Here is a 12586-nt window from a genome sequence, read left to right as displayed (position 1 = left end):
AGGGATAGCAGAGAACCCGGACAGTGCCACATCGAGCCTTCCTAATAGAGCATCAGGACCTCGTGACTGTGTCAGCGTGTGCAGAGGTCCAGAAGGAAGAGCACTTGGTCCGGGTTGTTTTATTTGTGGATGAATTTGTGGGTGAAACGACAGGCTGATGAGGGCTGGAGCTGGCTGAGCTCCTGTGTTTCGACGCCGGAGTCGATGATTCCGCCTTAAGCATCACGAATGACCTTCAGCATGAGAAGACAAACACCTAAGAAGGAAAAACCTCTTCAGGAGGATTGGAGCCAGGAGGAGGCCACAGGGAGGGTCAGTATGCAGTCTGGAAAGCAGAAATCTTGTCCGCTCGTAGGTGGAAGAGCAGGTGATTCCGTGTCTACCCTGGGTGTGGTCTTCGGAGAGTACTGTGTATTCAGCATAAATCTGGACAGACCGTGTGCTTTCTTTGGTGCCACCCCCAGCCATGGGAGCTGGCAGGGAGGGGGGATGTCGCTCCCACAGCCCCTCGGTATTGAGGGTGCGCACCCCTATCTGCTCTCATTGAGGAGGGGCACGAGGACTGCTGAGCCCCTCGTCTCTTGGTGTTCCTGTGGTGATGCCCAAGCTTGAACCCTGGCCATCTGGGCGCACTCAACAGCTGTCCACATGGGAAAGAGTGAGTGTTTTGAAGCAAGAATACAGAGTACGTGGAGGCAGAGTCTTTCCCCACTTAGGCCTTCTTCCTGGGTTAGCTTTAGTGTAGGTATTCGGTGCCTCCATCCCCTGCATCTCTCCCTCGCTCAGGGCCACCCTTGCTAGTACAGAAGGGGGAGAGGCGAGGAATGAGGAGAGATGCGTCCCTCCCTCCCTCCCTCTCACACTCTGCCTCATGCACAGAAGGATAGCCACCTCAGGGAGCTTTGACTGAAGTAGGGCGATTCTTTGGCCAGCATTTCAACCAGAGCCAGCCTGGCCTCTCATTGGCAACTTGGGCTGCCCTTTGTGTTGGATAGAAGAGGGCAGAGGGAGGCTGTCCTCCTTCTGGGGGGCACAGAAGGGGGATGAGCTGTGGCACCCACCTGACACAGAGGAAAAGGGGCAGAAAAAGAGAGAACGAGGCATGCATTTTCTCCCGGCAGGCTTTCAGCTCTAAGATGGGGCCCGCGTGCTCTTGTCTAGCAAAAAAGCATCTCAGAGAACATCCCGCCTTGGCTTCAGGTCACTCGAGCCTCCTCTGGCCCACTGATGCCCAGATCTTCTGGGAATCGATCAGAAAGGTGGGGTCATCCCTCCCCCATCCTCCATTCCCCGGATCCAGCCACCTTCCCTGGCCTCACTCTCCCATAGAACGGAGGCCCCTTGGAAGCAGGGGCAGATCCACGATCTACCTTGGTGCCTGGAGCATCCGGGGGACTGACGGCTTCCTTCCCTCATTCCTTCTGGAGATGGGCCTCCCCTCTGGCCTGAGCCCTCCAGGGTGGCCATAACTACAAGAGAGATGAGAAGACCTACAGCCGGCTTCCCCTCACACCAGCCCCCCTGTGCTCAGAGGGGCAAATGGAAGTCCTCACAGATTGTAGCATCTGAGCCTCACGTTACCAAGCAAGCTTCTGAGGCTGGGGGGCTCCGGGGCTTCCTCCGAGATGGCCCCCCATTTCCTCAGTCAGACCCCAATAGGTTTCCGTTCTGCCTGCTTGCTCTGTGTCCTCTCACCTCAGAGCCCCTGGCGGCCGGCCTGCTTTCAGGCACCCGGCACATAACTCAGCCAGTGTCTGACTTTCCTAAGAAAGTCAGACACGTCCCCTCCAGGGCTGGTTTGCCACAGGCAAGGCCACGCGTGGAGGAAGAAAGTGCAGGAAAGTCGTGCAACTTTGCCCAAAGAACCTGTGCCGGGCCAGCGTGTTCCCACCCGTCTTCCATTGATGGAAACAGGAAATTGGGCATTCTTGGACATGCTGACTCAAAAGCATGCACCAAGCCTGGGCTTGGAGCCCTTCGGCCGTCTCTGGAAAGCCTCTCCTCCATCTTCTCCCAGCCTGTGGGCCGAGGCGGTGACCGCTAGCCCTGCTCTCATCCAGAAATTCATGGGTTGCCCAAGACTGGAAACTTTGCTCCTGCTGGAGGGAAAGTCCAGGAAGTGGCGAATGAGTGAGAGCAGAACTTCGAAAGGGGCCTGTCTGTTGCTTTAACCCAAAGGCTCCATCAGGCCCATGGAGGAGAGCTGTAGACACTGAAGGCAGACCCGTCCAGTGACTCCCCATCCGACTAGCATCCCGGGAGCTGAGATGTTCGGAATGACCAAATCTCCCTCTTTTAAAACTGTTCCCCACAGAGCAGGATTGATTCTGGAGCCTGACAACTAACTTGGTGAGACATCTGGGCTCTGTAAGCCTGGCCCAAGCCGCAGAGCCTCCCGATGCCCCCATCAGCTCTCAGAGAAGATGAAGAACCTGCCCTTGCGGACAGAGTTACGTCATCCTGGAGCCAGATATTTGCCGCCATAATTCAATGTGGTGAGCTTGGAGCCACCCTTACCAGTTCAGTTTGTACTGCTCTTAACACCGAGGTGCTAAGACGTTTGTCTTCTGACGCCTTTATACTCGTGACTCCCAAAGAGCTAAGGCTTATGGAGGTCATATATTGATATTTATCGGATTGGAAATTAAATTATGAATCTTCATTGGAAAGACAATGCCACGCCTATGGACTCTAGATATGGGTTACTTTGGCCTGGCTCCCTGGCTCGTCAAGGGGATGCTTAGAGGTTACTGACCAAGCCAATACTGCCCCATTGGGGTCAGGCGAGAACTCCGCTCGAACCCCTACCAGCAACTGAGTCTGTCAGCTGCCCCAGAAGGTTGATTTGAAGAAGGGCTGACTTATGGGAGCTTATTCTAGCTGCCTAGCAGCACCCCTAGTTTTATTCTCCCTGGTCTTTAAAAAGGATGGTTTATTCACTATAATGGGTCCAATGCATAGAGATTAGAAATTCCATGAAGGCGTCGCTTATCTTCAATGGACCTCAGTTTCCTCTTATTTAAGAAAAAAAAAAGGATGGCATTATATTAGATGACTTCCAAGGTCACTTTAAAGCTCAAAAAACCTTGGTTATATTGAACCAGTTTTATAGTCCATAGACTCCCCTTCCCTTCCCTTCCCTTCCCTTCCCTTCCCTTCCCTTCCCTTCCCTTCCCTTCCCTTTCCCTTTCCCTTTCCCTTTCCCTTTCCCTTTCCCTTTCCCTTTCCCTTTCCCTTTCCCTTTCCCTTTCCCTTTCCCTTTCCCTTTCCCTTTCCCTTCCATTCTCCCTTCTCCCTTCTCCCTTCTCCCTTCCCTTCTCCTTTCCCTTCCCTTCTTTACCTGTCTACCCACCTATTTAGCTATTAAGGAAACAGAGTTGGTAGTTACTTTTATATCAGAGAGAATACATGGCTTATACTAGCAGGAAACTCCATGATGCCCTCAGAGGTTAAAAAAAAAAAACAAAATACCACTTTTTATTCAGAAGAAATTGTCATCATTTAGACAAGTCTTTTTCCAGGACAATATGAGTAATATTGATGGTAGTAGTAAAAGTAGGAGAGGCACCCTAATCGACACAGGGCTGGCCTTAGAGTCAAGAAAGTCCTGGGTTCAAACTCCAATAACGACTCATGTTGGCTATGTATGACTAGACAAGTCTTGGACAATTCTAGTGCCCCAACTGACTTTAAGCCTCTTAAGTTGGTAGAAGATTTCCTCATATCTAAGAAATCACAGCTTGATTTCAAGAAGGAGAGAGAGAGTTGATGAATATTAGAAATCTAAAAATTAAATGGAATTTCCACTGGAGACCATCACCATGGGGCAAAGAAGGGCCTTTAGTATATCTTGTTCCCAGAGATTTGGGGAAATGTGCAGTGATGGCTGTGATTCTCCCAGGAGGAAAATAGCCTTTGTTAGAATGCTTGTTGTCCTTCTGACTAGGTTATCTGGACAAACCTCAAGGCCCAAAGATCCTGCAGAATAGAGTATGAACTGCCTTTGCCACTGTTCCGTGAACTGGATGCTCTGGATGAGGAAGGTGATGGTTTCTTGGGCATCCAAAGAAACGACCAATATTTGAATACATAGAACAATGTGGAGAAGCCACATTGTACACAGAATCCCAATGAACTGGCCAGTCACAAGGAAACCTCACCCCTGACAACAAAAACTTGGTAACTTGGCGAACATGTTGTTTTCCAGTTTGCATCTTAAGCAGGTCCCAAAGAAAAAGGAAAAGGACTTATTTGTGCCTCCCCCAAAAAACAAGATTATTTATGGCAGCTCATTTTTGTGGTTGCAAAGATTTATTAAATAAGGGGATGCCTGTCAACTGGGGAATGATTCAACACATTGTGGTTTCTAATTCTGGAATACTCTTTTGCTTTAAGAAATGACAAGGAGGAGAGTTTCAGAAAAATCTAGGAAGACTCACATGAACTGAACCAAAGTGAAGTTTACAGAATCAAAACATTGTACACAGTGAGGCAATGTGACGACAATGATTAGCAATGGAAGACTTATCTACTGTGTTTAAGGCAATGATCCAAGGCAATACCAAAGATTCATGATGAAAAATACTCTCCACTTCCAGAGAGAGAATTGATGAACTCGAGAACAGACTAAACTGTACATTCTTACACATACACACATACAACATGAGTAACATGTTTTTCAGGACTTCACATCTGTAGTCGATGTCCAATTACTTGTTATCTCAAGGAATGCGGGAATTGTAGAAGAGATGGAGGGAATTTGAAACTCAAAATTAAAAAAAATACTATTTTAAATGCAATTAGGAAATATTTAATGAAACATAAAAAAAAGAAAAGAAAATATCATGTTTAATTTTTCATCACTTTCTTTCTTACCAAGTGGTATATTTGATAAATGACTACTTCTGTAATGATTAAGGTTTTCTTTAAATGTGTTCTTGTTATTTTAAATATTTCCCCTGAAACCTTATTTGTACTATTTTGTATGAGAAGCTTTTCTTTGAAGAGGATACAAAAGCTTCAACCTCATACATCAGAGCCTCTTTGGGACAGACAATAAGCCAAAAAGTGATGGTGAGCTGGTCAATGTAAGTGATGGGACAACAGCTAGCTATTAAAAAAGAAAAGGAAAACATCTAGCTCTTGATGTTTGAAGATGTGTTTAACGTCCATCACCAAAGTACAGGTTAAAGAACTGTGTCACGTTTGCTTTCCCTGGGACCCAGGTGCACATACAAAAGCCTGTCACATATTAATCTCGATGTTTGCCTATTTCAAAAACCAATATGAATGTTGATGCACTCCCTCCTCCAGCACAGATAGCAAGAACTGGTAGCCAGAACTTGTAGCTGTGCACGGCTACCATATTTTTTCTGCTGTAGCCAACCTACCTTGGTAGCCTGGCTTCTTGAAGGATGAATGACATCTAGTCTTTCAGAATGAAGCTTCCAATTACTCAGGAGCTCATGTGTCCCTCGCATTACCTTGGAAAAAGACTCTGGTCAGCACATCATCACAAGGAGATGATGATGGAAATGGACAAAGTTTGGGCATTAATACCAACATCTTTGAGAAAATATTCTTCCCCAAAAATCATCTTCTTTTCTGAGAAAAGGAGGTCTGTGTGCTTTTCTTAGGTGATTTGTCACTAGGTTTCTTTTCTCATCATATTACAGGAGGTTTTTACCCTTTACATAGTTGAATAAGTTTCTTAAAATTCACAGAATTAGAGCCATTAAACCGACCTTTTCTATGCTTTTAATGATCAGAAAAAGCAAAAACTATTTGAAACCCCAAATTTTCTCTCTCTCTCTCTCTCTCTCTCTCTCTGTGTGTGTGTGTGTGTGTGTGTGTATAGACTTTTGGTCATCTACTGAAGTTTGTAATTTAACCCTCTTAGAACCACGTTCTTAAATATATGACAGTTTAAAAATATATAGGATTTCAAAACAGACGATTATCAATTTCCATTAAAATCCTTTTCTCTCCATATATATGCATGTGTAAATGCACATCTGTGTGTACATATTTGTGAGATTTTACACGGATATCTTAAGTAGAATCTGGACCACATGTTTTACCACTGGATCAATAACAAACATTTATTGTGTGGGGAAGTCACTGTGCTAGACTCTGGATCCAATGGGTGGTTACTGAATAACTAAGAAAGGAAGCAATAATCTAAACAAGGCACCATGTCTGGAAAGGACTCATTTGGGTCCAAATAGCCCTACGTACGGATTTGACAGTGTTTCTAAGCTAGTGAATCAGCAGATTTTCTTGCAGTAGTTCAGCCTTGATTTCAGCCCAGCTTTTGACAGATCTTGCACACTCTTCTTGTAAATGAGATCTGAAGAAGTATTGAAGGAAGATAGGATCTCTGGGTAGATTTTGCAGTGGCTAAATGACTCGCTATTAAGAATGCTGACTGTGGTTCTCTGCTGAATTGGAAAGGAATCTACAGTGGAGTTACCCCAGACATCTGTGCTGTTTACGGTGACTTAAAAAAAGGCCTCGATTCCTCCCACCTCCAAGAGCCTACTAAGCATTAGTAAATGTGTTCTTTGTTAGAATGCTTATCAAATTTGTACCTGATGCATTGCCAGCATAGAGCTGGGATCCAAAAACAATTTCCAAGCTTGAAATAAAACAAATAAACCCAGTTACCGAGGAAGACATGTAATGTTGCAGGTATATGAGAGAAGGTTGCAGTGGGACCGAAAGGACTTCAGTCCAAGTGGGTGAAATGTTATGGGGACAAAGGTGAACTCTTGCACTTGCGTTCAAATAAGTATCACCTTAATGATTAAGAACCCGGAAAAGGGGTGTTTTTGAGGCCATTTGTCTCACCTGGACCCCGGTTGTAGTACACTACCAGCTCAGTATGAGTCAGTGTCATGATATGGCAGCCAATTAAAAACTTGAGCCATTGTAGGCTGCATGAAGAGAGTCATGCTGTCCCAAAGGAGGAGGGGAAGTGATAGTAGTACTCGCTAGTATCTCTCCCTAGGCAGAATCTGAAGTACTAGGCTCAGTTCTGGAGAGCTCACTGGGGATGGATGGGCAAGAGTTGAACTAGGTGGCCTAAAGGCCCCTTCCAATTCCAAAGGTCTCTGACTCTAGGAGACCTCTCTGTCTCTTAGTGACGTAGACTCGAATCTACCAGTGTATGGTTCCATTCTGTCTCCACCATATAAATCACACCATCTAGGAGGCTCATTCATGTTCTCCAACATGGGAAAGATCTATCCAACTTACCTTGGGTCTTCTATTCAGTCTTGATATTTTATATCAACCAGGGTTCCCCTCTGCCTTTGTGATCATCCATCTTAATGTAGTCTTACATTTTACTCACCCATGTAAACGTTTTTCTTTTTTAATGTCATTTCCATTGTGTAGATGATTGTTGGAAATCGACTTCTTTCTGCTTGCTCTTGCCACCCATCTCTCCATTTTTCTGTGGCTTTAATTCTTTGGTGATTATAGGTTTGAACTCTTTGATGATGCTATCTTTGGAAATATTTGTCAAATAGATAGCTACTTTCAAAAATAACAATCCTGGTAGAGTAAATTTCCCAATATCCTTTCCAAATCCATTATTTACCAAACGTTTTTCCATGCAAACAGGAAGCAACATTTGGAGAATGAAAGGAATTATTCATTGTCTTTGTTTCTTAGCTGAAAGGATTCCAAAATCTTGGTGTTTGAAATTCAATCTTTTTTATTTGCCTGGAATCTTAAGCACTAGGTTGGGAAAAGCAGAGATTGGATTCCAAAGGGAAACTTGTTGCCTTCTTTTTTGGAAGATAATGGTCTGTGAAAGTGAAGAAGCTTCTCCTTACCTCTAGGAGTCTTCCATCCAATGACATGAAATATGACCAGGGGAATTTGCATCCTTAACTCATGCTTTTTCCCAATGTTTGTATAACTGAAGGGTACGGGAGCCTTGAATTGGCTACATGATGTCAGGGAAAACTTCCTGTCAATTAGAATTATCCATCAGTGGAGTGGCCTGCCTTAGGAGCTATTGTTTTCCCCTTCTCTGCTGCTAGCCATTGTGTTCAGGTATGGATCCATCCAAATGGTTACTGAGGTCCCTTCCTACTCTGGGGTCCCTGAAATTTGTATTCATTTTCTGATTCTTCCCAGGGGCTCTGAGTGCACTCCCTTGCTCAATGTTTATTTTCTCATCACCAAGCTTATTGTGAAGGTCTCTTATTCCTCTCTTCATCTGATTTTATCAAAAACAAAGAAAAAGGAAATGAGTAACACACTCTCAAACGGGGAAATTGTGGCTGCCTGAGTTTTTTACCTCGTCCCCCAAACCCACCACATTTCCATCCCTATTTCCTCAGATGCTCTGTGGATTCCTCTACAAGCTGGAGCTAGGGAAATTAGTGAAGTTTGTACACAGCCCACCTCTTCTCCTATCACCTGATCCCCCCAAACCACAGTCAACTGGACAGTGGGTCGACTGTGAGGATGGCTGGCACAGAATGGAGGGTCCTTTTTACCTGGATACCCTTTGACACCTTCCAGAATAAAACCTCACAAACGAATACAAACAGCCACTCCTAAACTACATTAAGGGGAACCCTGTCATCCAACTAGTCGCACCTCCTCATTTTAAAGAAGATACCGAGGTTAGGCAGGTCAAACCACTGACCCCACATCATCCAGTTGCCACAGGAAGGTGACTGAAACCAGTTATCCAGCTCTGCGATCACCGAGCTTTGTCTTCTCTTCTTTTCACCATGTCCTCACAAATCCTACAGGAGGTTATTAGGCACCCACTATGTGCCGGGCACTGCAGATGCCATAAGAGCAATCAAACCGTCTATGTCCTCACATTGGTGCAGAGAAAGGTGCTTGAGTAAATACAACCTATATGGAAAAGGACTGGGAAGTGACTGGTGGGGAAGAATGGAATACAAATTATGGGAGTGATTGGGAGGAATACTTCCTACAGGCAGACTCCTTCTGGTTCTGGTTCTGAGCCTCAAAGGAGCCTGGTGGGAAGGGAGAGCGGGGGAACAACCCAGGAATGTATAGAGCAGGAAAGAAAAATCGAGCTCTTTTGTTTTTTCTTGTCCTCGACTCCTGATTTTTCTTTCCACATTTCTCTCCCTTGGCCCCTTCTGATCACACACATGTGGTTTTTAGTCATGTTGCTCACTCTCCTGCTTCTTCCCTCCAAGAGGCTGGACCTCAGTTTCCTTTTTTGTTCTTTTGAATGTTTGAGGCTTTTCTTTGGTTGGTTTGGTTTGTTTCTGGAAAGCAAGGTGTGGTTTGGTCTGGGGCCATTCTCTGTAATTTTTTCTTCCTTTCTTCCTTTTTTTTTAAATTTTCAAAATTAATGAGATAGTTACTTCTCTCCCAGCTTCTTGGTGAGGCTTTCTGTTTATTTGGTTGCCAGTGTTTATGAAACAGTCGGAACTCCTTCGAGGAAAGGTGCTACGTAAAGACCAAGGAAATTATAAGTGAGGAAAAGCCCCAGGAGCCCCTTGGAGGGGTGCCCTGGGTGCTCTGAAGCTGAGCTACCTCCAGGCTTTCAATGGAAAAGTTGTTTAAAAAAAAAAAAAACAAATTGAGTGCGTATGTATTAACACACACGCAGATCTGTAGATGGGTTATATACTGTGTATTCTGTTCCCATGACCTGTTTCCGTGTCTGTTTTCATTATGTATTTCCCACCTATGATTATGGAGACACATTTTTAGTATCATCTTTAATACTGAACTGGAGATTTTCCTAAAACATAACTGGAGAAAAAAGCCATTTATTTGCCAACCTTGAGGAATCCATAGGAGAAGCTTGTTGGGAATGCCCTGATTTCTAGCAGCTTGGCTCCTTCAAGAACTCTCTCTTATACTCACAAAACATTGAGGCTGTCCCCACATGCGTTATCTGCTGAGCCTTTAACCCCATCCAGAAAGCCAACTTTTCCTTTCTTGGGCCACCGGTGGGCCTACAGGTGGAAATCTGATGATCCTGGCGTGGCTGTCCCCTGGCACATCCCTGGCACAAGGGCTCCCTAGAGGCTGGCCTCCTTTGACTTATAGGTGACTAAAGTCTTCTCCAGGATTTCTTTTTATTTCCTGTCTGACATCTTCCCCCACCACCCATAGCATTGTGTGGCAGGCTGTAGGCCAGTGGACTCCTTATTCCTAGACTCCTGCCCTGTGGATCTGACTCCATGGTCAGAGGCTGGCGCCTTGCATAGTCCCAGAGAGGCAGAGCACCTGAGAGCTTGATTTCCCTATGCCCGGTGTGGTGCTGAGACAAGAGAGCCACAGTGGGCTGCAGGAGATGGGCTTGAAGGGAAATCTTAGCATTAGGTGGCTGCAGATTCCCCAGGGCTATTCCCCTCATTTTTACAGAGGAGGAAAATGAGGCCCAAAGAAATAATAGCTCCATGTAAGAAGTGGGGAATTTAGAACCTGAACAAGGAGTGATCTAGAAGGCTTATCATGTAGAAAAAAGGCTTCTAAGTGAAAACCATGAGTCATGAGTACAAATGCAGAAGTTAATTTACTGTCTGCTCTTTGATCCAGCCTTACTGCTGCTGGGTTTATACCCCAAAGAGATAATAAGGGAAAAGATTCATACAAAAATATTTATACTTGTACTCTTTGTGTTGGCAAAAAAAAATGGAAAATGGGAGGGTGACCATTGTTTGGAGAATGGCTGAACACATTGTGGTATCTGTTGGTGATAGAATACTATTGATGAACTCCATGTGAACTGAAAAGACCTCTAAGAACTGATGCAAAGTGAAAGGAGCAGAACCAGGAGAACATTATGCAGAGACTGATACAATGTAGCACGATCGGATGTAACTGACTTTGCTACTGGCAGCAATGCAATGACCCAGGACAATCCTGAGGGACTTGGGAGAAAGAATGTATCCACATCCAGAGTAAGAACTGTGGGAGCAGAAACACAGAAGGAAAACAACTGCTTGATCACATGGATTGATAGGGACTTGACTGGGGATGTAGACTCTCAATTATTACCCTAGTGCAATTATCAATAATAGGGAAATGGGTTTTGATCAACGACACAAGCAAAACTCAGAGGAATTGCACATCAACTACAAGGGGGGGAGAGGAGAGGGAAGGGAAAAAACATGAATCATGTAACCATGGAAAAATAGTCTAAATTAAGTAATATTAAATGAAATTTTTCAATTAAAAAAAAGATAAATAAATAAACAAATTAAAAAAAGAAGTCAGTTTAGACTATCAGCCCTGTCTACTTACATTCATTAAGCGCCTACAAAACACTAAGCAAGGAGGGAGATAAAAAAAAAAGAGAAGTAAACAGCAGACTTTGCTGTCAAGGGGCTCAGCACTGATAAAGCTATGTAGGAAGGAACGCTGAAACAGAGGGGGATAGGTTTCCCCTCCTCAGAGGAGGTGGAATCAGGGACCGAATGACAGTTTGGGGGTATGTTAAATTGGGTTTGTTTTTCCAAGCATCTTGTCTTACTCAATGGCCTCCCAATTCCCTTATAGCCCTGGGATCGAATCCTTCTGTGCAACTCAACAACACTCATGTGTGAGAGTCCCCCCATACACGCACCCCCCCTAAAGTCCGTGCCTTGCACACTTTGAAGGCTTTGTGATGCTTTGGGAAATGTCAACGTGTTTGTTTTCTTCTTCTTCCAGGGTGGCCCCCCAGGTCCTGGAGGACCTGCGTCTGCCCCGTCCTTCCGGCCGGAGGATGAGCTGGAGCATCTCACCAAGAAGATGCTGTATGACATGGAGAACCCGCCTTCTGAGGAGTACTTCGGTAAGTCTGGCTCCAAGTCGCGTCCCTGCCCTCCAGCTGGTGGGCGTTGGAGGGCCATGTCAGAGGGGGGCCAAAGCAGGGCGATCCTGGGCACTCTCCATGTGCAGTGTCCAAGGTGCCACCATGCCCTGGGAGGGAGGTGCCGCTATTTTCCCCATTTTGTAGATGAGGAAAAGGAGGCAAAAGAATATTCCATGCTGTGTCTGGGCTCCCAGAGCCAGTACGTGTCTGAATCTGGATTGGAACTTGGGGCTTTCTGACTCTAGGCCTAGCGCTCCTGTCTGTGGCATCTCGGGGTTCATGTCCTATGAAGCCGTTCTAGTTTGGGGAGTGAACAGTTGGCCATCCTGCTTGTCTGCCAAACATCTAGCTCAGGTTTGGTATATTCTAGGCACCGGATGACTATTTATTGAGTTACAGCCCTTTCTCTTACAATGGACTAGATGATGCTGGCATCCCTTCCATCTTTAACCTTCTGTGGCTCGGTCATTCTGACTAAGAACAACAATGAAGCCAATCCAAGGGACCCTGAACCCACACGTGATGGTATAGGAAACAGTCCATACCCAGAGTTCCCTCCTTCTCCAATAAAAACAGCAAGGTGTCCCAGGGCCTTAGGTCTTCAGGCACACAGGTCCTAGCGGCCATTGCCCCACATTCCCCAGTGGGTGCCAGTCCCGGATTTGTCACCACCTGGGAGACAAATCAGTGAGTGAGTCAGTGACTGAACACCCCTGGGCTGTAGCTTCTTAATTGCCTACAAAGTAGAAAAATCAGATTGCTCTGAAAAGT

At 45.4% G+C, this 12586-nt stretch overlaps 1 protein-coding gene across 4 annotated transcripts in view; it reads left to right on the top strand.

The window, feature by feature from the left end:
* Window positions 1-12586, top strand: part of LPP (LIM domain containing preferred translocation partner in lipoma) — a 470195-nt gene that overhangs the window by 346931 nt on the left and 110678 nt on the right. For all 4 annotated transcript variants that reach the window (XR_008914153.1, XM_056808011.1, XM_056808012.1 and 1 more), the window contains one exon: window positions 11671-11794. Coding sequence is in view for 3 of the 4 variants with exons in the window: in XM_056808011.1 (XP_056663989.1) it covers window positions 11671-11794 (124 nt within the window). In the remaining variant the exon portion in view is untranslated. The remainder of the gene's footprint in view (window positions 1-11670; window positions 11795-12586) is intronic.

The sequence above is a fragment of the Monodelphis domestica genome, chromosome 8 (assembly GCF_027887165.1).
Source record: "Monodelphis domestica isolate mMonDom1 chromosome 8, mMonDom1.pri, whole genome shotgun sequence".
Lineage (NCBI taxonomy): Eukaryota > Metazoa > Chordata > Mammalia > Didelphimorphia > Didelphidae > Monodelphis > Monodelphis domestica.
This window is presented reverse-complemented; position numbering and strand designations above follow the sequence as displayed.